Source organism: Cinclus cinclus, chromosome 35, assembly GCF_963662255.1.
Source record: "Cinclus cinclus chromosome 35, bCinCin1.1, whole genome shotgun sequence".
Lineage (NCBI taxonomy): Eukaryota > Metazoa > Chordata > Aves > Passeriformes > Cinclidae > Cinclus > Cinclus cinclus.
In genome coordinates, this window is record NC_085080.1 from 1,177,700 (window position 1) to 1,203,603 (window position 25,904).

At 59.1% G+C, this 25,904-nt stretch overlaps 3 protein-coding genes across 3 annotated transcripts; 2 read left to right on the plus strand and 1 right to left on the minus strand.

Moving 5' to 3' along the window:
* The first annotated feature begins 185 nt into the window (after positions 1 to 185).
* On the plus strand, positions 186 to 9,793 carry GTF2H4 (general transcription factor IIH subunit 4). Its single transcript, XM_062512284.1, has 14 exons — positions 186 to 217; positions 750 to 870; positions 1,703 to 1,807; positions 2,992 to 3,123; positions 4,052 to 4,148; positions 4,239 to 4,327; positions 5,096 to 5,204; positions 5,838 to 5,906; positions 6,155 to 6,238; positions 7,129 to 7,300; positions 7,450 to 7,580; positions 8,272 to 8,319; positions 8,461 to 8,539; positions 9,025 to 9,793. The coding sequence occupies exons 2-14, from the start codon at positions 755 to 757 to the stop codon at positions 9,195 to 9,197; spliced, it is 1,404 nt and encodes a 467-aa protein (XP_062368268.1). The 5' UTR covers positions 186 to 217; positions 750 to 754; the 3' UTR covers positions 9,198 to 9,793.
* A 542-nt stretch (positions 9,794 to 10,335) lies between these two features.
* DHX16 (DEAH-box helicase 16) lies at positions 10,336 to 23,768 on the plus strand. Its single transcript, XM_062512268.1, has 20 exons — positions 10,336 to 10,551; positions 11,122 to 11,339; positions 12,070 to 12,217; positions 12,792 to 12,848; positions 13,498 to 13,752; positions 15,386 to 15,598; positions 16,006 to 16,194; positions 16,986 to 17,096; positions 17,892 to 18,007; positions 18,146 to 18,356; positions 18,519 to 18,617; positions 18,844 to 18,996; positions 19,366 to 19,506; positions 19,940 to 20,102; positions 20,519 to 20,637; positions 21,918 to 21,985; positions 22,104 to 22,266; positions 22,596 to 22,757; positions 22,991 to 23,164; positions 23,559 to 23,768. Exons 1-20 carry the CDS (start codon positions 10,339 to 10,341, stop codon positions 23,685 to 23,687), a joined length of 3,102 nt encoding a protein of 1,033 aa, XP_062368252.1. The 5' UTR covers positions 10,336 to 10,338; the 3' UTR covers positions 23,688 to 23,768.
* On the minus strand, positions 23,745 to 25,787 carry C35H6orf136 (chromosome 35 C6orf136 homolog). The gene is given in 7 exon segments (XM_062512300.1): positions 23,745 to 23,963; positions 24,038 to 24,107; positions 24,211 to 24,411; positions 24,488 to 24,576; positions 24,727 to 25,005; positions 25,489 to 25,629; positions 25,632 to 25,787. Coding segments are annotated over 7 exon segments (1,020 nt in total). The 3' UTR covers positions 23,745 to 23,879.
* Between the last annotated feature and the right edge of the window lie 117 nt (positions 25,788 to 25,904).

A 25,904-nucleotide genomic window follows, 5' to 3' on the forward strand; every position in this document is an offset into this window, starting at 1 on the left:
CACCGGGACACGTGACCCGGGAAAGGGCGGGAACAGCATCACGTGATGAAAACAAGGGCGGGCATACAATCACGTGATAAAAGGGCGGTAAGTACATCACGTGATCAAAGAGACTACATAAACTTTCACCACGTGACCGGGAAAAAGGGCGGGATTTACGTTTGTAGGCGGGGCTTGAACGGGAAGGGGGCGTGGCCTCGGCCGCGGCGTGATTGGGGTGAGTTTGGGGTAAATTTGGGCATTTTGGGGATTTTTTTTTTGGGGAAAATCGGGGATTCTTGGGATGAATCGCGAGTGGGAAACGGGGGGAAATGAGGGGTTTGGCTTAATTGCGTTAATTGGGGGGGGTTGGGGTAATTTGGGTTAATTTGGGGGGATTTGGGGACAATTAGGGAAGGGGGGTGGTCAAAGGAGTGGAGATAATTAGGGGAGGGGGGGCAATCAGGGGAGTGGAGGTTAATGAGGGGCTGGGGGGCGATTAATTAGGGAAGGGCAATTAGGGAATTTGTGACACAGCTGCCCCAGGTGTGCCCAGGTCTGCCCGCCCAGGTGTATCTCAGGTGTCATTCAACTGGCCCTAGGCTGTCCCCAGGTGTAACCCAGGTGTCCCTAGGTGTCCCCCAGGAACCCCAGGTGGAACCCAGGTTTACCCCAGGTGTTCCCAGGTGCACCCCAGGTGTGCCCAGGTGTAACCCAGGTGTGCCCCAGGTGTCCCCAGGTGTCCCCAGGTGTAACCCAGGTGTCCCCAGGTGCGATGGAGCCCCGGGCACACCTGCAGTGCAAGAACCTGCAGGAGTTCCTGAGGGGGCTCAGCCCCCCCACGCTGGACCGGCTCTACGGGCACCCGGCTACCTGCCTGGCGGTCTTCAGGTAATTAAAATTAGTGTTAATTAGCATTAATTAATCATTAATTAATCCTAAACAACCTCATCCACCTGCCTGGCGGTCTTCAGGTAATTAAAATTAGTGTTAATTAGCATTAATTAATCATTAATTAACCCTAAACAACCTCATCCACCTGCCTGGCGGTCTTCAGGTAATTAAAATTAGTGTTAATTAGCATTAATTAATCATTAATTAACCCTAAACAACCTCATCCACCTGCCTGGCGGTCTTCAGGTAATTAAAATTAGTGTTAATTAACCCAAAATATCTCCAAAAATAACCCCAAAATTACCCCAAATTAATCTCCAATCCCCCCGAAATTAATACAAAAGAACCCCAAAAATTAACCCAAATTAATCAAATTAACTCCAATTAATTCAAATTAACCCAAGCTTGATTTTGGGCTGTTTTTGCTGGATTTTCTGAAGTTTTTTGTTGTATTTTCTACTGGATTTTTGCTGGATTTTGGGTGCATTTTGGGTGGATTCGGGGGGCTTTTATAGGGTGGCATTCTTTGGGGTGGGTTTTTTTTTTTCTTTTTTATTTTTGGGGTGGTTTTTGGGGTTTTTTTGGGGATGGTTTTTGTGGTGGTTTTTGGGGTTTTTTTTTTTTGGGTGTTTTTTGGGGATCCCGACCCCTCAATTTCCCCCTCCCCAGGGAGCTGCCCAGTCAGGATTTGGGGCAGATTTCCTTCATTTTAGGGCAGTTTTTGCTCGATTTTTGAGCAGTTTTTTCCCATGTTTTGGGGGGATTTCAGGGGGTGGGGGTTTTTTGGGGTGGTTTTTGGGGGTCCCGACCCCCAAATTTGTCCCCCCAGGGAGCTGCCAGGCCTGGCCCAGGCCGGGATCATGAGGATGCTGTTCCTGGAGCAGCCCCTGCCCCAGGCAGCCGTGGGGCTCTGGGTCAAGAAGGAGAACAGCAGGTGGGGCTGGGGGGATTTTGGGGAGGTTTGGGGGGTCCTGGGGTGGATTTTGGGGTCCCTGATGGTCCTGGGGTGGATTTGGGGTGGATTTTTGGGGGGTCCTGAGGGGGAAATCTGGGGGTTTTGGGGGGTGATTTTGGGTCAAGGAGGAGCCCGGCAAATAGGGCTGGGGGATTTGGGGGTCCCTGGGGTGGATTTGGGAGTTTTGGGGGGGTCCTGGGGTGGATTTTGGGGTCCCTGAGGATCCTGGGGTGTTTTTGAGGGTCTCAGGGATATTTTGGGGTGTATTTTGGGGTTCCCAGGTGTATTTTGGGGTTCCCAGGTGTACTTTGGGGGTCCCAGGTACATTTTGGGGTGTACTTTGTGGTTCCCAGGTGTACTTTGGGGTGTACTTTGGGGGTCCCAGGTACATTTTGGGGTGTACTTTGTGGGTCCCAGGTGTACTTTGGGGTTCCCAGGTGTACTTTGGGGTGTACTTTGGGGTTCCCAGGTGTACTTTGTGGGTCCCAGGTGTACTTTGGGGTGTACTTTGGGGGTCCCAGGTACATTTTGGGGTGTACTTTGTGGGTCCCAGGTGTACTTTGGGGTTCCCAGGTGTACTTTGGGGTGTACTTTGGGGTTCCCAGGTGTACTTTGTGGGTCCCAGGTGTACTTTGGGGTGTACTTTGGGGGTCCCAGGTACATTTTGGGGTGTACTTTGTGGGTCCCAGGTGTACTTTGGGGTTCCCAGGTGTACTTTGGGGTGTACTTTGGGGTTCCCAGGTGTACTTTGTGGGTCCCAGGTGTACTTTGGGGTGTACTTTGGGGGTCCCAGGTACATTTTGGGGTGTACTTTGTGGGTCCCAGGTGTACTTTGGGGTTCCCAGGTGTACTTTGTGGGTCCCAGGTGTACTTTGGGGTGTACTTTGGGGGTCCCAGGTACATTTTGGGGTGTACTTTGGGGTTCCCAGGTGTACTTTGTGGGTCCCAGGTGTACTTTGGGGTGTACTTTGGGGTTCCCAGGTGTACTTTGTGGTTCCCAGGTGTACTTTGTGGGTCCCAGGTGTACTTTGGGGTGTACTTTGGGGTTCCCAGGTGTACTTTGTGGTTCCCAGGTGTACTTTGGGGCTCCCAGGTGTACTTTGGGGTGTACTTTGGCATTCCCAGGTACATTGTGGGGTGATTTTGGGGGTCTGTGCCCACAGGGAGCAGCAGCAGAGCCAGGAGGTGCTGCTGGAGCTGCGCCTGTGGCACCCCCACACCCTCCCGGGGGGGCTCCCGGGGGTCGCCCTGAACCCCAACTTCAGACAGAACCTGAGGGTGGCTCTGCTGGGGGGGTGAGGAAAAAGTGGGGGGAAAACGGGGAAAAAATGGGGGGAAAGTGGGGGGGGGGGATAGGGGAGAAATAGGGGGAGAAATGGGGAAAAAGTGGGGGGAAATGGGAGAAATTGGGGGGAAATGGGGGAAAAGTGGGGAGGATAGGGGAGAAATGGGGGGGAAATTGGGGAGAAATGGGGGAAAAGTGGGGGGAAATGGGGGGAAAATTGGGGAGAAATGGGGGGAAATATGAGAGAAATGGGGGAAAATTGGGGAAAAGTGGGGGGAATGGGGAGGGAAATGGGGAGAGAAATTGGGAAAAAGTGGGGGGGGATTGGGGGAGAAATGGGGGAAAAGTGGGGGTAAAATGTGGGGAAATGGGGGGAGAAATTGGGGGGTAAAGATGAAAAAAATGAGGGGAAAATGGGGAGAATTGGGGGAAAAGGGGGGGAAAATAGGGGGAAATTGGAAAAAATGGCAGAAAACGGGAAAATTAGGGGGAAATTGGAGAAAAATGGGGGCAGTGGGGGAAAAATGGGGGAAAATGGGGTAAATGGGTGAGGGAAATGAGGGGAAATAAGGGAGAAATGATGGAAAATGGGGGGAAAATGGGGTAAGGCCTGGGTGGGAATTTGGGACAAACGAGTCCAAAAATCAGAATTTATGAGGGAATTTTGTCACAGTTTTGGGACTTTGTAGATTTGGGGAGGTTTGTGGTGTTTTTGGGGTGGTTTTGGGATTATTTTTGGGGTCTAGAGGGGGCTGATTTTGGGGGGTCCCCACAGCGGCAAGGCCTGCGTGGGAATTTAGCACAAAAAAAATCACAATTCATGAGGGATTTTTTTCACAGTTTTGAGACTTTGGCGGTCTGGGGGTTTTTGGGGGGTGGTTTTTGGGGTTTTTTGGGGTGCTGACCCCCTGGGGAGCTCCGTTTTTGGGGTCCCACAGGGGCAAGGCCTGGTCGGACGACACGGCCCCGCTAGGCCCGGACAGACACGCCCGGGACGTGCCCGCGCTGGACAAATACGCCGAGGAGCGCTGGGAGGTGACAATTTGGGGTATTTTGGGGGGATCTGGGGCATTTTGGGTTTTTTTGGGGGGGGTTAGGGGGAGGCTGAACCTGCGTTTTTTTTAGGTTGTTCTGCACTTCATGGTGGGGTCCCCGAGCGCGGCCGTGAGCCAGGACCTGGCACAGCTGCTGGTGCAGGCCGGGCTCATGAAGAGGTTTGGGGGATTTGGGGGATTTTGGAGGGTCTGGGGAGAATTTGAGGGGGTTTGGGGGGGATCTGAGAGGATTTGAGGGGGATTTTGGGGGGATTTTTTGGGGTTTTGGGGAAGATTTTGGCACCTGATGCAGCTGCTGGTGCAGGCCGGGCTCATAAAGAGGTTTGGGGGGGTTGGGGGATTTAAGGAGTTTGGGAGATTTTTGGGGGGGGTTAGGGACAATTTGAGGGGGTTTGGGGGAGAATCTGAGAGGATTTGAGGGGATTTTGGGGGGAGTTTTTTGGGTTTTGGGGAAGATTTTGGCACCTGATGCAGCTGCTGGTGCAGGCCGGGCTCATGAAAACGTTTGGGGGATTTTTGGGATCTGGGCGGGTTTGGGGGGTTTGGGGGATTTTGGAGGGTCCTGGGGGTAATTGGGAAGAATTTTGAGGGATTTGAGGGAGTTTTGGGGGGATTTTGGGGGCGATTTTGGGATCTGACACAGCTGCTGGTGCAGGTTGGTCTCACAAAGAGGTTTGGGGGATTTTGGAGATTTTGGGGGGATTTTGAGGATCCTGGGGGGTTTTGTTGGTCTTTAAGGGGATTTTGGGGGGTCCTGGGAAGGTTTAGATGGGATTTTGGGAAGAATTTGGGGTTTGCTGAATGGACCTGTTCACTCACAGGGTAAATATAGGGGATAAATTTGTGACCATCCCCAATTTGGGGGTGACCCCAGAGGTTTTGGGCTTTTTTCTGATGCTCCCTCCCCAAATTTTTTGGGGTCTCCAGTGAGGGGGGGGAGCCCCCCTGCATCACCTCAGCCGGGTTCCAGTTCCTGCTGCTCGACACCCCAGCCCAGCTCTGGTTCTTCATCCTGCAATACCTGCGGGGAGCCGAGGTCAGGGGGACCCCAAAAATACCAAAGTCCCCAAAACCCAGGAAGGGGGAACTAAAATTTATGGGCATCCCAAAAAAAAAAAAAAAAAAAAAAAAAAAACAAAAAAAAAAAAAAAACCAAAAACAAAACAAAACCAAAACCCCCAGGATTTACCTCAAAAACAACCCCCGGGTTTTGCTGCTTCATCTTCTGGGAACTGGTGGGAGGGGGATCCCAAAATTCGGAGGGGTCCTAAAACACCCCAAGATCTGGGGGAGGGACGTCCCAAAAATCCAAAGGAATTACCAAAATTTATGGGGTTCCCAAAAAAAATTGCCAGCCCAGGTTTGGTGCTTTGTGGTGCAGGATTTGGGGGATGGTTCCCAAAATTTGGGGGACGATCCCAAAATCTGGGTGACGGTTCCCAAAATCTGGAGGGGAGTCCCCAAAAAACCTGGGGGGATTCCCTAAGACCAGGAGGAGTCTTTAAAATCTGGGGGGAGAGGGGTTCCCCAAAACTTGTATTTTTCCCCAAGACTTGAGTTTTTCCCTAAATTTGAAGCTCCCAAAATTTCAGGGGGAATGTCCCTAAATTTGGAGGGGTCCCCAAAAAGTCTGGGACCCCCCAAAAACATCCCCTGTGTCCCCCCTCAGGCACGGGGGATGGACCTGGTGGAGATTTTGTCCTTCCTGTTCCAGCTCAGCTTCTCCACCCTGGGCAAGGTGGGACTGGGAGGGGACTGGGGGGAACTGGGAGGGACTGGGAGAGGATTGGGGGGAACTGGGAGGGACTGGGGGGAGCTGGTTAGGATTGGGAGGGATTGAGGGGAACTGGGAGGGGATTGGGGTAACTGGGAAGGACTGGGAGGGACTGGGGGGAACTGGGTTGAACTGGGAGGGACTGATCTGAATTGGTCTGCACTGGTCTGAACGGGTCCGTACTGGTCCGAACTGGTCTGCACTGGTGTCAGGATTACTCGGTGGAGGGGATGAGTGAGTCCCTGCTGACGTTCCTGCAGCACCTGCGAGAGTTCGGGCTCGTGTTCCAGAGAAAGGTGGGACTGGGAGCACTGGGAGCACTGGGAGGGGACACTGGGGACACTGGGGACACACTGGGAGCAGTGGGAGCACTGGGAGGGGACAATGGGAGCACTGGGAAGGGACACTGGGGACAATGGGGGGACACTGGGGACACACTGGGAGCACTGGGAGGGGACACTGGGGACAAGGGGGGACACTGGGGACACTTTGGTGACATTTAGTGACATTTGGGGACACTTTGGGGGCACTGGTGATACTCTGGGGACATTTGGGGACACTTTGGGGACATTTGGGGACACTTTGGGGGCACTGGTGATACTCTGGGGACATTTGGGGACACTTTGGGGACATTTAGGGACACTTTGGGGGCACTGGTGATACTCTGGGGACATTTGGGGTCATTTGGGGACACTTGGGGGACATTTGGGGACACTCTGGGGGTACTGGTGACACTCTGGGGACATTTGGGGACATTTGGGGACATTTGGGGACACTTTGGGGGCACTGGTGATACTCTGGGGACATTTGGGGTCATTTGGGGACACTTGGGGGACATTTGGGGACACTTTGGGGGTACTGGTGACACTCTGGGGACATTTGGGGACATTTGGGGACACTTTGGGGACATTTGGGGACACTCTGGGGGCACTGGTGATACTCTGGGGACATTTGGGGACATTTGGGGACACTTTGGGGACATTTGGGGACACTCTGGGGGCACTGGTGATACTCTGGGGACATTTGGGGACGCTTTGGGGACATTTGGGGACACTTTGGGGGCACTGGTGATACTCTGGGGACATTTGGGGACATTTGGGGACACTTTGGGGGCACTGGTAACACTCTGGGGACATTTGGGGACGCTTTGGGGACATTGGTGACCCCGCTGTCCCCGTGTCCCCAGAGGAAGTCCCGGCGGTTCTACCCGACCCGTCTGGCCATCGCGTTGGCCTCGGGGACATCGGGCACATCCTCGGGGACACTGGGGACATCCTTGGGGACATCCCTGGGGACAGAGCCCGACAGCCACGGCTTCGTCCTGGTGGAGACAAATTATCGGATCTACGCCTACACAGGTGGCACGGGGACAGGGAGGGGACACTGGGGACAGGTGTGGGGACGTGGGGACACCCCGTCACCTCCCGTCACCCTGTGTGACATCCCTGTCACCCTCACTGTCACTCTTGGTCCCACGATGTCCCCTCCCTGTCCCCGGTGTCCCCAGACTCGGAGCTGCAGGTCGCTCTCATCGCTCTCTTCTCGGAGCTCCTCTATCGCTTCCCCAACCTGGTGGTGGCACAGGTGACAAGGGACAGTGTCCAGGCGGCCATCGCCAACGGCATCACGGCCGAGCAGGTGCCACTGGGGACACTGGGGTGGCACTGGGGACACTGGGGACACTGGGGATGGCACTGGGGACTCTGGGGACACTGGGGTAGCACTGGGACATCACTGGGGACACTGGGGATGGCTCTGGGGACACAGGGATGGCACTGGGACATCACTGGGGACACTGGGGATGGCACTGGGGACACTGGGGACACTGGGGATGGCACTGGGGACTCTGGGGACACTGGGGTAGCACTGGGACATCACTGGGGACACTGGGGATGGCACTGGGGACTCTGGGGACACTGGGGATGGCACTGGGGACTCTGGGGATGGCACTGGGGACTCTGGGGACACTGGGGTAGCACTGGGACATCACTGGGGACACTGGGGATGGCACTGGGGACACTGGGGTGGCACTGGGACATCACTGGGGACACTGGGGATGGCACTGGGGACACTGGGGTGGCACTGGGACATCACTGGGGACACTGGGGATGGCACTGGGGACACTGGGATGGCACTGGGACATCACCGGGGACACTGGGGATGGCAATGGGGACACTGGGGATGGCACTGGGGACTCTGGGGACACTGGGGATGGCTCTGGGGACACTGGGGTGGCACTGGGACATCACTGGGGACACTGGGGATGGCACTGGGGACACAGGGCTGTGGGATTTGGGGACATTTGGGGACACTGTGCCCTCCCCCACAGATCATTCACTTCCTGCGCACTCGAGCCCACCCCGTGATGGCCAAACAGGTGAGGGGGTCCCAAATCCATTTTGGGGGGGTGGTCCCAAATCCATTTTGGGGTTCCATGTGCTGGGGTCCCGTTGCTGGGGTTCCCTGGTGGGTTGTGGGTCCCTGTCCCCAATGTCCCCACTGTCCCCAATGTCCCCAGAGCCCGGTGCTGCCCCCCACCATCACTGACCAGATCCGGCTCTGGGAGCTCGAGCGGGACCGGCTGCGCTTCTCTGACGGTGAGGCCACCAAATGTCCCCAAATGTCCCCAAAGTGTACTCGGGGGGCAGGTGACAATGCTGGGGATGTCCCCAAAGGAGGAGGTGACCCCCAGGTGATCCCGAGGTGACCCCAAGTGTCCCCAGGTGTCCCCAGTGACTCCCAGGTGATCCCGAGGTGACCCCAAAGTGTCCCCAGGTGATCCCCAGGTGTCCCCAGTGACTCCCAGGTGATCCCGAGGTGATCCCAAATGTCCCCAGGTGTCCCCAGTGACTCCCAGATGATCCTGAGGTGACCCCAGGTACCCCCAGGTGTCCCCAGTGACCCCCAGGTGTGTCCCCAGTGACCCCCAGGTGATCCCCAAGTGTCCCCAGGTGTCCCCAGTGACTCCCAGGTGATCCCCAGGTGTCCCCGGTGATCCCCAGGTGCCCCCAGTGACCGCCAGGTGATCCCGAGGTGTCCCCAGGTGACCCCAGGTGACCCCGCCCCTGTCCCCTCCCCCCAGGTGTGCTGTACAACCAGTTCCTGTCCCAGGTGGATTTCGAGGTGCTCCGGGACCACGCCCGAGCTTTGGGGGTTTTGGTTTTCGAGAACCCCGGGAGGCGCCTGATGGTCGTGACCCCCGCGGGGCACCCCGATGTCAAACGCTTCTGGAAGAGGCAGAAACACAACGGCTGAGCCCCAAAAAATCCCCAAATCCCCAAAAATCCTGGGCTTTGGGAGCCTGAAATCCCAAAAATCCTGGGCTTTGGGAGCCTGAAATCCCAAAAATCCTGGGCTTTGGGAACGCAAAAACCCCGAAATCCTTGGGATTTCGATCCTAAAAAACCCCAAATCCCAAAAAGTCTCAAGATTTGGAGCTTGAAATCCCTGAAATCCCCAAAATCTTGGGAGCTTGGGATCACAAAATCCCCGAAATCCTGGAGTTTGGGAGTGCAAAAATCCCAAATTCTGGGTCCATAATCCCCAAAATCCCAGAGTTTGGGAGGCAGAAAAGCCCCGGATTTGGGGTCCAAGAACCACAAAATCTCCCAAATCCCTGAAATCCTCAAATTTGGGGTCCCAAACCCCCCAAATTTGGGGTCCTGGCACCCCAAAACAGCTCCGGAAAAGCAAAAAATTTGGGGTTTGAGATCTTTGGGGTTCCAGATAACCCAAAATTGGGGGTCCCAATGCCTCATTCCCAAAAAAAAAAGAAGGATTTGCAGGGGAGGAAATGTAGATTTCTTTTGTAAAAACTGTATTTTGGGTAACTTTTTTGTAGTAAAAACGTTTTGAACAAAAAAAAATTGAAGTTTTGAGAAGGGAGTGGGGGATCCCTGAGGGAAAAGGAAATTCTTGGAGTGACGGGGTTGGGATTTGGGGTGGGATTTGATGGGAAAAATCGGGATTTTGGGGAGAAAAACGGGAATTTGGGAGGAGTGGGAGGGAAACCCCCAGGTTTTTAGGGAAACCAGCAGATTCCCGGAGTAGAAATCTGATTGATTGATTGATTTTGGAGGATGAGCCTGAGATAAAAAATGGAAATTTAACTTTTTTTTTTCATTTAAAAAATTTGGATCCGCGCGTCCCCAAATTCCTCGTCGCGAGCTGCGCTTCTCGACGCGGCGTTACGGTAAAGCGCGAGCGCCTCTCGCGACATTACGGTAGAGCCGATAGTGGGCGTGGCCTCGCGAGACGCAAACTCTGATTGGCCGCGCCCGCCGCGGCGTGAGGGCGGGAGGCGCGAGCCGGGCGCTGATTGGCCGAGGCTCCCCGCCTGGGCGCCGATTGGGCGGCGGCTCCGTGAGGCAGAGAAGGAAGAGGCGGAGTAGCGGCCATGGCGGCGGCGACGGCGGCCCTCGAGCGCTGGGTGTCCGGGCAGCTGCAGGAGCTACTGGGCCTCAGCGCCCGCCATGTCCCCGCTTTCCTGGTGGCTCTGGCGCGGCGGAGCCGCAGCCTGGAAGAGCTGCTGGAGCGGCTGCGGGAGACCGAGGCCCTGCGCGTGGAGGAGCCGCGCGTGCGCGAGTTCGCGCGCCAGCTGTGGGACAAGGTGGGCGGGAATTCGTGAGGGGGGGAAGGGGCGGGGCTTCCCCGAGAGGAGCGAAAACTGGGAATGGGCGGGGCTTTTGCGTGATGGACGTGACTTTATATGGAGATAGGGGCGTGGCCTAGGCGTGGTTTGAATACACCATAAATGGTGATGAGGCGTGGCCAAATAATAAGGGGTGTGGCTTAAAAATAAAGGTGTGGCCACTGATGAGGGGTGCGGCTTAACCCGCCTTAAAATGGCGTCACCACAAGTGGGTGTGGCTCCCACAGACATCAGCCAATCAGGCTGGGCTTTGGTGTCCAAAGAGGTGTGGCCATTTTGGGTGTGGTCACGTTGGGTGGCACCATATTGGGTGTGTCCAGCAGGGAGTGGCCATATTGGGTGTGGATAAGTGGAGGGTGGCCATATTGGGTGTGGTCAAGTGGGTGGCACCATATTGGGTGTGTCCAGCAGGGAGTGGCCATTTTGAGTGGGATCAAGTGGGTGGTGCCACTTTGGCTTGCCCTCAGGTGTGTGCAGCCATATTGGGCGTGGCTCCTGGGAGTGTCCTTGACCCCGCTTCACCCGCAGGTGCCACGAGAAGCCCCCCGGGAGCCCCCCGGGCGCGCGGCCGAGCGGGCGGCCCTGGAGCTGCAGCGGCAAAACCGCGGCTACCGATTGGTGGAGAGCGACGAGGAGGGGCCGAGCCCCGCCCAGGACGAGCCACGCCCTCGCCGGCGACACCTGAGGCGACGACGCCGCTCCGAGTCTCCCCCCGAGGCCACCGCGGCGTCGCCGTCACCCCCGCCGTGAGTAGCGGGGGGGAGTTTTGGGAGGGGTCTCCCCAAAATATTTGGGGCTTTTTGGGGCTCGCTCCTGCCCCTGTGGTCAGGGACCGCCTGGTTTTTGGGGCCGGCTCTATTTTTGGGGTGTTCTCCTTCCTCTTGGAGTTCCCTTCAGTCCTTTGGGAGATGGAGTTTTGGGATTTCTGCTCTGAGAAAACTCTAAAATCCCAAAAATTTTGGGCTTTGGGAGGCTGAAATCCCCAAAACTCTGCAGTTTGGAAGCGCGAAAACCCCAAATTTCGGCTCCAAAAAACCCATAATCCCGGAAACCCTGGAGTCTGAGAACCCAAAAACCCCAAAATTCCAGAAATCCTGGCATCTGGGAGCCCAAAACCCCTAAAATCCCAGAGATTAGAAGCCCAAAATCCCCGAATTTTGGAATTTCCACTGTCAGAAAGCCCTGAAATCCCACAGGTTTTGCCATTTTTGTTGTGCTCACAGGTAGATTTTTACCTCCCAGGTGGGATTTCCATGCTTCCAGCAGCAATTTTGATACCCTGGGTAGATTCTGGGGGATCCCAGCTGCGATTTGGGGCTTCCTCCCCACGATTTTAGGCACCCACAGATAATTTTTCGGCCGCCCCGGGTGCGATTTTGACGCTTTTTTTTGACCTCCTGGATCCATTTTTTTCTATTCCTGATGCTCCGGGGTGGGGTTTTGGGGTCCCCCAACCCATTTTTCCCCCTCCCCAAGAGGTGCCGAGCCCCCCGAGGAGCCGGAGGAGGAGTGGGAGGCGTCGGAGCGGGAGCGGCTGCGGGACCTGCGGGAACGTGACGCCTTCGCCGAGCGGCTGCGGCGGCGGGACCGGGAACGGGACCGGGGGGCTCGGGGGGACAGCAAGGTCAGGGGGAGAGGGGGCACCGGTGGGGGGGGGGGAGGGATTTGAGGGGTCCTGGAGGGATTTGAGGGGTCCTGGGGGGATTTGAGGGGGAATCTGAGGGGTCCTGGGGGAATTTGAAGGGTCCTGGGGGGGGATTTGAGAGGCTTTGAGGGGTCCTGAGGGGATTTGAGGGGGAATCTGAGGGGTCCTGGGGGGATTTGGGGGTGGGTTTGAGGGGTCCTGGTGGGATTTGAGAGGATTTGAGGGGTCCTGGGGGGATTTGAGAGGATTTGAGGGGTCCTGGTGGGCAATTAGGGGGTATTTGATGGATCTGGGGGAGATTTGAGGAGTTCTGGAGGGAATTTGAGAGGTCCTGGGAAAGATTTGGGGGGTCCTGGGGGGATTTGAGGAGTTTTGGGGAGGATTTGAGGGGGTTTGGTGAGGAGCTTTGATGCCTGAGTGGGATTTAAGGGGTGTCAGGAGGGAATTGAGGGGTGGTGTGGATGGATTTGAGGGGTCCTGGGGGGCATTTAGGGAACTGTGAGTGGGATTTGGGGGTGTCCCCCACCTTCCTTCCCCCCTTTTCCCTTTCCAGGCCTATGAAGAAGCCCAAAAACGCCTCAAAATGGCCGAGGAAGACCAAAAAGCGCTGGTGAGAGCTGCCCCAAATCCCCTCTTTTTACCCCATTTTCATCTCATTCTACTCCATTTTCTCCCCATTTCCCCCCATTTTTTCCCATTTCCTCCCCATTTGTCCCAGATCCCTGAGCTCCACAAGCGCTCCCACTGTGAGTCCCTGCCCTTTTCCCACCATTTTCCCCCCATTTCCCCCCATTTTGCCCCCATTTTCCCCCGTTTCCCCCCTGTTTCCCCCCATTTCCCCCCATTTCCCCCCATTTCTCCCGCATTTTCCCCCATTTCCCCCATTTCTCCCCCATTCTCCCCCATTTTCCCCCATTTCTCCCCCATTTCCCCCCATTTTCCCCCATTTCTACCCCATTTTCCCCCATTTCTCCCCCATTTCCCCCCGTTTCCCCCCATTTCCCCCCATTCCCCCCATTTCCCCCCATTTCTACCCCATTTCCCCCCATTTTCCCCCATTTCCCCCATTTCTCCCCCATTTCCCCCGTTTCCCCCATTTCTACCCCATTTCCCCCATTTCCCCCCATTTTCTCCCATTTTCTCCCATTTCCCCCCATTTTCTCCCATTTCTACCCCATTTCCCCACATTTCTCCCCCATTTCCCCCCATTTTTTCCCATTTCCCCCCATTTTTTCCCATCTCCCCCCCATCTCTCCCAGATCCCCGAGCTGCGCAAGCGCTCCCGCCGCGAGTACCTGGCGAAGCGCGAACGGGAGAAGCTGGAGGAGCTGGAGCTGGAGATCCAGGACGAGGAGCTGCTCTTCGGGGAGGATTCCCTGAGCGCGGCCGAGCTCCGCGAGCTGCGCTACAAGCGCCAGGTTCGGGACCTGGCCCGGGACTACAAACGGGCCGGGGCCAGGGAGCAGCTGGAGAGGAGCAGCCGGTACCACATCCCCGAGGAGACGCGGGCCAAGGTCAGGGACGGCGGGAGCGGGCAGGTGTCACACCTGGGAGGGGCTCCTGGGGTGGGGAAGGTGGGGAAAACCATCCTGGCAGCTCCGGGGAGTCACCGGTTCTGGTTCGGTCACGTAAAAATGTGATCTGGGAGGTGCAGGAGATCTGAAATTTTGGTTTGGTCACAAAAAAATCCATCCTGGCAGCTCCAGGGAATCGGAAATTCTTGTTTGGTCATGTAAAAATGTGATCTGGGAGCTGCAGGAAATCTGAAATTCTGGTTTGGTCACAAAAAAAATGTGATCTGGGAGCTGCAGATGTGAAATTCTGGTTTGGTCACAAAAAAAAATGTGATCTGGGAGCTGCAGGAAATCTGAAATTTTGGTTTGGTCACAAAAAAATGTGATCTGGGAGGTGCAGATGTGAAATTCTGGTTTGGTCACAAAAAAATCCATCCTGGTAGCTCCAGGGAATCAGAAATTCTTGTTTGGTCATGTAAAAATGTGATCTGGGAGCTGCAGGAAATCTGAAATTCTGGTTTGGTCACAAAAAAAATGTGATCTGGGAGCTGCAGATGTGAAATTCTGGTTTGGTCACAAAAAAAAATGTGATCTGGGAGCTGCAGGAAATCTGAAATTTTGGTTTGGTCACAAAAAAATGTGATCTGGGAGGTGCAGATGTGAAATTCTGGTTTGGTCACAAAAAAATCCATCCTGGTAGCTCCAGGGAATCAGAAATTCTTGTTTGGTCATGTAAAAATGTGATGTGGGAGCTGCAGGAAATCTGAAATTCTGGTTTGGTCACAAAAAAAATGTGATCTGGGAGGTGCAGGAGATCTGAAATTCTGGTTTGGTCACAAAAAAATGTGATCTGGGAGGTGCAGATGTGAAATTCTTGTTTGGTCATGTAAAAATGTGATCTGGGAGCTGCAGGAAATCTGAAATTCTGGTTTGGTCACAAAAAAATCCATCCTGGTAGCTCCAGGGAATCGGAAATTCTTGTTTGGTCATGTAAAAATGTGATCTGGGAGCTGCAGGAAATCTGAAATTCTGGTTTGGTCACAAAAAAAATGTGATCTGGGAGCTGCAGATGTGAAATTCTGGTTTGGTCACAAAAAAATCCATCCTGGCAGCTCCAGGGAATCAGAAATTCTTGTTTGGTCATGTAAAAATGTGATGTGGGAGCTGCAGGAAATCTGAAATTCTGGTTTGGTCACAAAAAAATGTGATCTGGGAGCTGCAGGAAATCTGAAATTCTGGTTTGGTCACAAAAAAATCCATGCTGGGAGCTCCAGGGAGTCACAAATTCTGGTTTGGTCATGTGAAAATGTGATCTCGGAGCTTCTGGGAATCACTAATTCTGGTTCAGTCATGTAAAAATCCATCCTGGGAGCTTCTGGGAATCAGAAATTCTGGTTTGGTCATGGGAAAATCCATCCTGGCATCTCCAGGGAATCAGAAATTCTGGTTTGGTCACCAAAAAAAATCCATCCTGGATTCTCCAGGGAATCACAGATTCTGGTTTGGTGATGGGAAAACGTGATCTGGGAGCTCCAGGATCTTGTCCAGCACTCCAAATCTCCCCCAGTCACCCCCAAACCCCCCCTCCACCCCCATTCCCTGAACCCCCCCCCCCCCCAATTCCATTTTCCAGAAGATTCCCGAGCAGGAGGAGGTGGGGGAGGAGGCTCTGGCCCCTCGGGACGAGCAGAGGCGCTGGGAGGAGCAGAGGCTGGGGGCGGCCTCGCTGCGAGTCGGGGCCAGGGACAGAGCCCAGGCAGCCCCGGGCTACGAGCTGCTGCTGGAGGAGGAGGAGATGGTGCAGTTCGTTAGTGCTGCCCAATTAGAGGGGACCGACCCCCACAAGGTGGGGCCGGGGTCACCTGGGGGGGGTTTGGGGTCGTGGGAAGGGGTTTGGGGGGATTTTGGGATGGTTCGGGGGGGGGGGATTTGGGGTCATGGGAAGGGGTTTGGGGTCGTGGGAAGGGGTTTGGAGAGATTTTGGGATGGCTTGGGGGACATTTGGGGTCCTGGGAAGGGGATTTGAGGTCACCTGGGAGAGATGTGGGGGGATTTGGGGACAGTTTGGGATGGTTTGGGGAGGTTTGGGGCAGGTAAAAGAAGAATTTGGGCGAACAGAACCACGGTGACCTCCAGGGTGTCCCCAAGGCCGAGCACTGGGGGACACCGGGCAGTTACTGGCGGCACTGGGGCGGATTTGATCACACTGAGGGTGGCACCGGTGGCACTGGGGTGACACTGGGGTGTCCCCAGGACGTCCCTGACCCCGTCCCCGAGGCCGAGCGGCGCCGGCAGTCTCTCCAGGACAGCCGCCGGGCTCTCCCCATTTTCCCATTCCGGGATGAACTGGTGGCGGCCGTGGCCCAGCACCAGGTGCTGGTGATCGAGGGAGAGACAGGATCGGGAAAAACCACCCAGATCCCCCAGTACCTGCACGAGGAGGTACTGGGAGGGACTGGGAGGGGATTGGGGGGACTGGGAAGGGATTGGGAGGGACTGGGAGGGACTGGGAGGGAATTGGGGGGTACTGGGAGGGGATTGGGGGGACTGGGAAGGGATTGGGAGGGACTGGGAGGGAATTGGGGGGGACTGGGAGGGGATTGGGGGGACTGGGAAGGGATTGGGGGGGACTGGGAGGGACTGGGAGAGGATTGGGAGGGACTGGGATGGACTGGGAGGGGATTGGGGGGACTGGGAGGGAATTGGGGGGGACTGGGAGGGGATTGGGGGGGACTGGGAGGGGATTGGGAGGGACTGGGAGAGGATTGGGAGGGACTGGGATGGACTGGGAGGGGATTAGGAGGGACTGGGATGGACTGGGAGGGGATTGTGGGGGACTGGGGGCATCTGGGGATGCTCAGTTCTAATTTTTGGGTCAGTTGTGGTTTTTGGGGTCAGTTGTGATCCGGGGGGTCTCTGGGGGTCTCTGTCCCCTCCCTGACCCCCTGTCCTCTCTCTGTCCCCTCTCTGTCCCCTCTCTGTCCCCTCCCTGTCCCCCTGTCCTCTCCCTGTCCCTCCCTGTCCCCTCCCTGTCCTCTCCCTGTCCCCTCCCTGTCCCCTCCCTGTCCCCTCTCTGTCCCCTCCCTGTCCCCTCCCTGTCCCCTCCCTGTCCCCTCTCTGTCCCCTCTGTCCCCTCTGTCCCCTCTCTGTCCTCTCCCTGTCCCCTCCCTGTCCCCTCTCTGTCCCATCCCTGTCCCCTCCCTGTCCCCTCCCTGTCCCCTCCCTGTCCCCAGGGGTACACGCGGGGCGGGTTGAAGATCGGGGTGACGCAGCCGCGGCGCGTGGCGGCCATGAGCGTGGCAGCCAGGGTGGCCGTGGAGATGGGGACAAAGCTGGGAAACGAGGTGACACTGGGGACACTGGGGGGACACTGGGACATGGGGACACTGAGGGGATTGGGGACATTGGGGGGACTGGGGACACTGGGACGTGGTGACACATCCTGGGCGCTTTGGGACGCGTTGGTCACGCTCCAAGGGACAACTGAGGGGCTTTGAGTGACCACAGGGGTGGCCTGAGTGACCCTGGGGGGACTGTGCGAGCCCGGGGAGGTGACAGTGACCCCGGGGGAGGTGACAGTGACCCCCGGGGAGGTGACAGTGACCCCGGGGTAGGTGACAGCACCCAGGGGGAGGTGACAGTGACCCCGGGGGAGGTGACAGTGACCCCAGGGGGGGTGACAGTGACCCCGGGGTAGGTGACAGTGACCCCAGGGGGGGTGACAGTGACCCCGGGGTAGGTGACAGCACCCAGGGGGAGGTGACAGTGACCCCGGGGGAGGTGACAGCACCCAGGGGGAGGTGACAGTGACCCCGGGGGAGGTGACAGCACCCAGGGGGAGGTGACAGTGACCCCGGGGGAGGTGACAGTGACCCCAGGGGGGGTGACAGTGACCCCGGGGTAGGTGACAGCACCCAGGGGGAGGTGACAGTGACCCCCGGGGTAGGTGACAGCACCCAGGGGGAGGTGACAGCACCCAGGGGGAGGTGACAGTGACCCCGGGGGAGGTGACAGTGACACCGAGGGAGGTGACAGTGACCCCGGGGGAGGTGACAGCACCCAGGGGGAGGTGACAGTGACCCCGGGGGAGGTGACAGTGACCCCGGGGGAGGTGACAGAGCCGTGTCCTTGTCCCCAAGGTGGGGTACAGCATCCGCTTCGAGGACTGCACGTCGGAGCGCACGGTGCTCAAGTACATGACGGACGGGATGCTGCTGAGGGAGTTCCTGACAGAGCCCGACCTGGCCTCCTACAGGTGACACTGGGGACACCTGGAGGACACTGGGGACACTTGGGGACACCTGGGGACGTGTCCCTGACACTGAGGCCATCCCTGTGTCCCTGTCCCTGTGTCCGTCCCCATGTCCCTATCCCCCTGTCCCCGTCCCCCCAGTGTGATCATGGTGGACGAGGCCCACGAGAGGACCCTGCACACGGACGTGCTCTTCGGCCTCATCAAGGACATCGCTCGGTTCCGGCCTCAGCTCAAGGTGCTGGTGGCCTCGGCCACGCTGGACACCGAGCGCTTCTCGGCCTTCTTCGACCACGCGCCCGTGTTCCGCATCCCCGGGCGGCGCTTCCCGGTGGACATCTACTACACCAAGGTGGCACCGGGGACACTGGGGACGTGCAAGGGACGCTGGGGGACATTGGGGGTGTTGAGGGACACCTGAGGGTGTTGGCAGCATTTGGGGACGTGAGGGGACGCTGGGGACCTCTGGGGACACCTGGTGCTGATGTCCCCGATGTCCCCAATGTCCCCCCAGGCTCCCGAGGCCGATTACCTGGAGGCCTGTGTGGTGTCAGTGCTGCAGATCCACGTCACCCAACCCCCCGGGGACATCCTGGTGTTCCTCACCGGGCAGGTCGGTGTCACCTGTGCGTCACCTGTGTGTCACCCGCGTCATACCTGTGTCGCCTAAGTGTCACCTGTGCGTCACCCGTCGTCATCTCTGTGTCACCCAAGTGTCACCTGAGTGTCCCCCGTCTCTGAGACTTCCCCTGTCCTCACCCTCAATTTCCTGCCACGAGTCTTGGTCCCCGCAATGTCCCCCAGCGTCCCCAGCGTCCCCTCTGTCCCCGCGGCGGCAGGAGGAGATCGAGGCCTGTGTGGAGCTGCTCCAGGAGCGCTGTCGCCGCCTGGGCTCGCGCTTGCCCGAGCTGCTGGTCCTGCCCATCTACGCCAACCTGCCCTCGGAGCTGCAGGCCCGGATCTTCCAGCCCACCCCCCCGGGGGCCAGGAAGGTGCGCTGGCCCTTTAAGGGAATGGGTGTAGGCTCAGGAGGGGGCGTGGTTTAATGAAGGGGGGGGGGGGTGGTGTGGATTAAAAAGTGAGTGGTGGGTGTGGTCAGGTGGGTGGAGTATAAATGGGTGTGGTCAGGATTGGGGGGGGTCCAAAGGGGTGTGGCTTAATTTGGTGTGGTCAAAGTGGGTGGTGGCTAACTGGGTGTGGTTTAATTGGGCGTGGCCTGCAGGGTGGGGTTTGAAGGAAGGTCAGAGTGGGCGTGGCTTAACAACACGTGCTTTGGGATGGGTGTGGCTTATCTGGGCGTGGTCGGGAGGGTGGGGCCTGCAGGGGCATGTCCCCAGGTGTGTCCCCGCCCCCTGGCACAGGTGGTGGTGGCCACCAACATCGCGGAGACGTCGGTGACCATCGACGGCATCGTGTACGTGCTGGACCCGGGGTTCTGCAAGCAGAAGAGCTACAGCGCCAGAACCGGCATGGAGTCCCTGGTGGTGACACCCTGCTCCAGGGTAAGGGCACCTGAGTGTCACCTGAGTGTCACCTGTGCCACCTGTGTGTCACCTGTGTCATCCTACTGTCATCTATTGTCACCCTATTGTCACCCACCGCGAGCCAGAACCGGCATGGAGTCCCTGGTGGTGACACCCTGCTCCAGGGTAAGGGCACCTGAGTGTCACCTGAGTGTCACCTGTGTGACCTCAGTGTTACACCCCTGGATCCCCCTGAACCGTCCTGTCCCTGTGTCGCTACGTGTGACAGGTGACAGCAGACAGGTGCCAGGTGCCAGTGCTGTGTCCCCAGTGCATCCCAGGCAGGTCACAGGTGCCCTGTGCCAGGTGTCACACCTGTCCCCAGCAAGTCCCAGGTCCCATGTCCCAGGTCACAGGTGACAGATGACAGGTGCCAGGTCACAGGTGCCAGGTGTGCCGTACCTGTCTGCAGGCCTCGGCCAATCAGCGCGCAGGCCGCGCGGGGCGTGTGGCACCTGGGAAATGCTTCCGGCTCTACACGGCCTGGGCGTTCCAGCACGAGCTGGAGGAGACCCCGGTGCCAGAGATCCAGAGAGCAGACCTGGGGTCACTGGTGCTGCTGCTCAAGAGCCTGGGTGAGCACTGGGAGGGACTGGGGGGCACTGGGAGGGGACTGGAGAGGACTGGGAGGGGTTAGAAAGGGTTAAAAGGGAGTTATGGAGGTGCCAGGACAGACCTGGGGTCACTGGTGCTGCTGCTCAAGAGCCTGGGTGAGCACTGGGAGGGACTGGGGGGCACTGGGAGGGACTGGGGGCACTGGGAGGGGATTACGAGGGACTGGGGATCACTGGGAGTTACTGGGAGGCACTGGGAACATCTCAGGGGAAGTTTTGGGGACCGCTGGTGGCTCTCAGGTGACAATTCCAGGAGTCCTTGGGACACCCTGGGGACACCCTGGGGACACCCTGGTGGCACTGGTGGCACTGGTGACACCCTGGGGACACCCTGGGGACACCCTGGTGGCACTGGTGACACTCCGGGGTGTCCCCAGGGATCAATGACCTGATCCACTTCGATTTCCTGGACCCTCCCCCCCACGAGACGCTGGTGCTGGCACTGGAGCAGCTGTACGCACTGGGAGCGCTGAACCACCTGGGGGAGCTCACCACGGTACTGGGAGGGACTGGGACAGACTGGGAGTGGGCTCCGAGCCACCTGGGGGAGCTCACCACGGTACTGGGAGGGACTGGGCAAACTGGGAATGGGCTCCGAGCCACCTGGGGGAGCTCACCACGGTACTGGGAGGGACTGGGACAGACTGGGAATGGGCTCCGAGCCACCTGGGGGAGCTCACCACGGTACTGGGAGGGACTGGGCAAACTGGGAGTGGGCTCTGAGCCACCTGGGGGAGCTCACCACGGTACTGGGAGGGACTGGGCAAACTGGGAGTGGGCTCCGAGCCACCTGGGGGAGCTCACCACGGTACTGGGAGGGACTGGGCAAACTGGGAATGGGCTCCGAGCCACCTGGGGGAGCTCACCACGGTACTGGGAGGGACTGGGACAGACTGGGAATGGGCTCCGAGCCACCTGGGGGAGCTCACCACGGTACTGGGAGGGACTGGGCAAACTGGGAGTGGGCTCTGAGCCACCTGGGGGAGCTCACCACGGTACTGGGAGGGACTGGGCAAACTGGGAGTGGGCTCCGAGCCACCTGGGGGAGCTCACCACGGTACTGGGAGGGACTGGGCAAACTGGGAATGGGCTCCGAGCCACCTGGGGGAGCTCACCACGGTACTGGGAGGGACTGGGACAGACTGGGAATGGGCTCCGAGCCACCTGGGGGAGCTCACCACGGTACTGGGAGGGACTGGGCAAACTGGGAGTGGGCTCTGAGCCACCTGGGGGAGCTCACCACGGTACTGGGAGGGACTGGGCAAACTGGGAGTGGGCTCTGAGCCACCTGGGGGAGCTCACCACGGTACTGGGAGGGACTGGGCAAACTGGGAATGGGCTCCGAGCCACCTGGGGGAGCTCACCACGGTACTGGGAGGGACTGGGCAAACTGGGAGTGGGCTCTGAGCCACCTGGGGGAGCTCACCACGGTACTGGGAGGGACTGGGCAAACTGGGAATGGGCTCCGAGCCACCTGGGGGAGCTCACCACGGTACTGGGAGGGACTGGGACAGACTGGGAGTGGGCTCCGAGCCACCTGGGGGAGCTCACCACGGTACTGGGAGGGACTGGGCAAACTGGGAGTGGGCTCTGAGCCACCTGGGGGAGCTCACCACGGTACTGGGAGGGACTGGGCAAACTGGGAATGGGCTCCGAGCCACCTGGGGGAGCTCACCACGGTACTGGGAGGGACTGGGGGTGTCCCTGGTGGTTACTGGTGTCCCTCTCCCTGCTGTCACTGGTGGTTACTGGTGGTTACTGGTGTCCCTGTCCCAGCTGGGCCGGCGCATGGCGGAGCTGCCCGTGGAGCCGATGTTGGCCAAGATGATCCTGGCGAGTGAGCAGTGAGTGACAGCCGTGTCCCCAGATGTCCCCAGAGTGTCCCTGAATGTCCCCAGAGTGTCCCCAAGGTGCCCCCAAATGTCCCCAAGGTGTCCCCAGCGTCCCCCTGTCCCCGCTCAGGTACGGGTGCACGGAGGAGGTGCTGACGGTGGCCGCCATGCTGTCGGTGAACAACGCCGTGTTCTACCGGCCCAAGGACAAGGTGCTGCACGCCGACAGCGCCAGGGTGGCCTTCAGCGTCCCCGGGGGCGACCACCTGGTGCTGCTCAACGTCTACAACCAGGTACGGCCACACCTGGGGACGCCTGGGGGGACACCTGGGGGGTTAGGGACACCTGGGGGCACACCTGTGGGGACATCGGGGATACCTGGGAGGACACCTGGGGACATTGGGGACAGCAGGGGGCACACCTGCAGGGACACCTGGGGGGGTTGGGGACAGGGCCGTGTGCAGCAGCGGCGCTGACCGCGTCCCTGTGCGTGTCCTTTTCTTGCTGTCCCCTACGTGTCCGTGTGTCCCCTGCCTGTCTGTCTGTCCTCCGTCCGCCTGTCCCGTCCGTGTGTCCCCTACGTGTCCGTGTGTCCCCTACGTGTCCGTGTGCCCGAGGGCAGTGGGTGGCCAGCGGTCACTCCCTGCAGTGGTGCTACGAGCACTTCGTTCAGGCGCGTTCCCTGCGCCGCGCCCGCGACGTCCGGGACCAGCTGCAGGGGCTGATGGAGCGCGTGGAGATCGCCCCGTCCTCCTGCGGGGGCAACCTGGACCTGGTCCGCAAGGTGAACCCCAGAACGGACCCAAAACCGGCCCCGAAATGTCCCCGAAGTATCTCCCAAAATACCATCAAAATATCCTGACCCTTCCGGTCAGGAAGTTAAACCCCACAATGGACCCCAAATTCCCAAAATACACCCCCAGAACACCCCTGGGACCCATCCCAGTCCATCCCAGCCCCTCTCCCAGTCCATCCCAGTCCATCCCAGTAAGCCGTCCCGTTTCCTGTTCCCCCCAGGCCATCACAGCCGGGTTCTTTTACCACACGGCGCGCCTGGCGCGGGGCGGGTACCGCACGGTGAAGCACCAGCAGCCCGTGTTCATCCACCCCAACAGCGCCCTGTTCTCCCTGCAGCCACGCTGGGTGCTCTACCACGAGCTGGTGTGCACCTCCAAGGAGTTCATGAGACAGGTGAGCACACCTGGGCACACCTGGGGGATACCTGGAGACACCTGGGGGCACTGGGGACACCTGGGGGACATGGCACAGCCACGCTGGGTGCTCTACCACGAGCTGGTGTGCACCTCCAAGGAGTTCATGAGACAGGTGAGCACACCTGGGCACACCTGGGGGATACCTGGGGGACATGGCAGGGACACCTCGGGGGCCTGGGGGCACTGCAGGGACATTGGGGACAGCCGCGGACAGGCTGGGGGCCGCACCCCCAAGGTGAGCATGTGGGGACAACAGTGAGGGGGACCTGGTTACCAAGGTGACAAAGTGGTGAGCCCAACCCATCACCCCTATCCTCAGGTGTGTCCCTAGGGATGTCCCCAGGTGTGACAGGTGTGTCCCTTGTCCCCAGGTGATCGAGATCGACAGTTCCTGGCTGCTGGAGGTCGCCCCCCATTATTACCAGGCCAAGGAGCTCGAGGACGGCAGCGGCCGCAAAATGCCCAAAAAACCCGGGAAATCACGGGAGGAGCTGGGCTGAGCCCACCTGGGGGACCTTTGGGGACACCTGGGGGTCACCCCAATACAGCCCCTGTGCGTCAGAAAACCGGAACCGGCGCCACCTGGGGCTGTCCCCTGCGTCACCGCTCGTTTATTCTGTACATTAATTTAAGGGGGGGAGGGCACAGGTGGAGGTGACAAAAAGGACACTCAGGTGTCACCTGCGGTGGCTTCAGGGCCGGGTCAGGGCCACGGCCAGCGCCGCGGCCACCAGCAGCTTCTTGGGCTCGGGGACGGCCGTGGGGGCCGGCATCAGCTGGGGGAGGGGACACAGAGTCAGGGGACACAGGGGATGGCCCCCAGGTGTCCCCCAGGTGTGGTCGGACTCACCTTGTCCACGCGGTGGCAGCGGACGAGCCCCTGGGAGTTGAGGAAGAAAGTGGAGAAGGCGTCGTAGGACCTGGGGGCAGTGGGGGGGGGAGGAAATTGAGGGACACAGGTGTGACACAGGGACGATGGGGGCGACACAGGTGTGCCACAGGTGTGCCAGGCGCGTCCCTCACCTGAGCAGGCTCCGTTTGTCCCTCCTGTACCAGCGCAGCAGCAGCAGGTGCAGGGGCAGCCCCGTCAGGCGCCACCTGGCCCTCACGCTCCAGTCCTCGGGGTGCCGGGTCAGGGCCAGCACCTCCAGCCTCAGGCTGGCGAAGTAGCCCCAGGCCAGCGCCCGGCACAGGGCCACGGCCACGGCGTACATGGCTCGGCCCCTGGGGACACGGGGACACGGCGTCACCCCCTGCGCCCCCGCCCGCCGTCCCCAGGGCCGTCCCCGCTGTCACCCACCGCGTGTGCAGGTGCAGGTGTTGGCACTGGAACTCCACGTCGGGGGCGTACAGGGCGTAGTCCGGGATCTTCAGGAAGAAATTTGGGAGCTGGGAGCGGGGGATGGGGTCACCGGGGTTGTTGTCACCTGCCCCGGTTCTATCCCACCTCCCCTTTCCTCTCGACCCCCCCCACCATTTTATCGCCCCCCTCCCCAATTTGTCTCCCACCTTTCCTTGTCCCCTCCCCCGTTTTGGCACCTCGTGCTGCAGTTTCTCGTGCATCCTGGCCAGGTGTTCCTCCATGGAGGGGGGGTTGGGACGGCGACCTTGGGGTGTCCCTGGGGTGTCCGGGGGTGGTCCCGGGGGTCCCAGCAGTAGCCGGGGGGGGTCCCTGACATCGATGTCGTCCTCACGCCTCCCGTCCACCGTGGTGACCGGACCCCCGAGCCCCTCCAGACCCCGGGGGGGGGTCCCGGGGGGTCGCACCTGGGGCAGCAGGGCCAGGGTGGGGCAGGGTCCCAGGTGGGGCTCCAGGTCCTGGGAATTGGGGGAAATAAAAGGAAAGTTTGGGATCTGTATGAACAAAGGATTCCTCCACGGGGATGGGTTTGAGTTATTCAAGGAGGGATTTGCCCCGTGGAAAAGGGGATTTCACCGATTCGGGGAGGATTTGCCCCATTTGGTTCCACACGCCCTTCATTTGCATAACCACGCCCCACCAACGACAAACAGCACCATTTCAGGGCGCTGATTTGCATAACCACGCCTATTGTTTTCACACGCGCAACTCTATTTGCATAGGCCCGCCCACCCAGCGGTCCCTCATTTGCATAACCGCATTCCCAAACAATCTACGGCTCTAATTACATAACCCCGGCCCTTTCCAATGCCGCTACTCCTCCAATTTACGTAACCCCACCCATTTAGACCACAGATACGCCGCTAATTTACATAACACCACCCACCCGCTCCTCTGTTTGCATAACCCCGCCCCCTCCCCCCTCAGCGCTCTCCCTTCACCTGCGGCCGCGCTCGGTAGCGGCGGCGCGGCGGGGCCGGCCCGGGCGCTGCAGCTGCTGCCGGAGCCCAGGCACGGCCAGGCCGGAGGCGAACGGTGGCGGTGACGGTGGCGGTGACGTGCCGGTACATGGCGGCCGCCCCGTCCCCGCTTGTCGCTTGTCCCCGGTGGCGCTGCCGCCTCCTCTTCCCCTCACGCCGGGAGCTCGCTCTGCGCCTGCGCGACGCCGCGCGCGCTTCCCCCCTTGAGCGCAGCGCGCATGCGCCAAGCGCGGGAAGGTGACCCGCAGCAGGATGCGCATGCGCGGTGCTTCCTCGTTGTTCCCGCCTACCCGCCGTTCATTCATGAGGAATATGAGGGGCGGGGCCTCGCGGGCTTACCGAATAGGATGCGCGCTCCCACACTGGGGGCGGGGCAA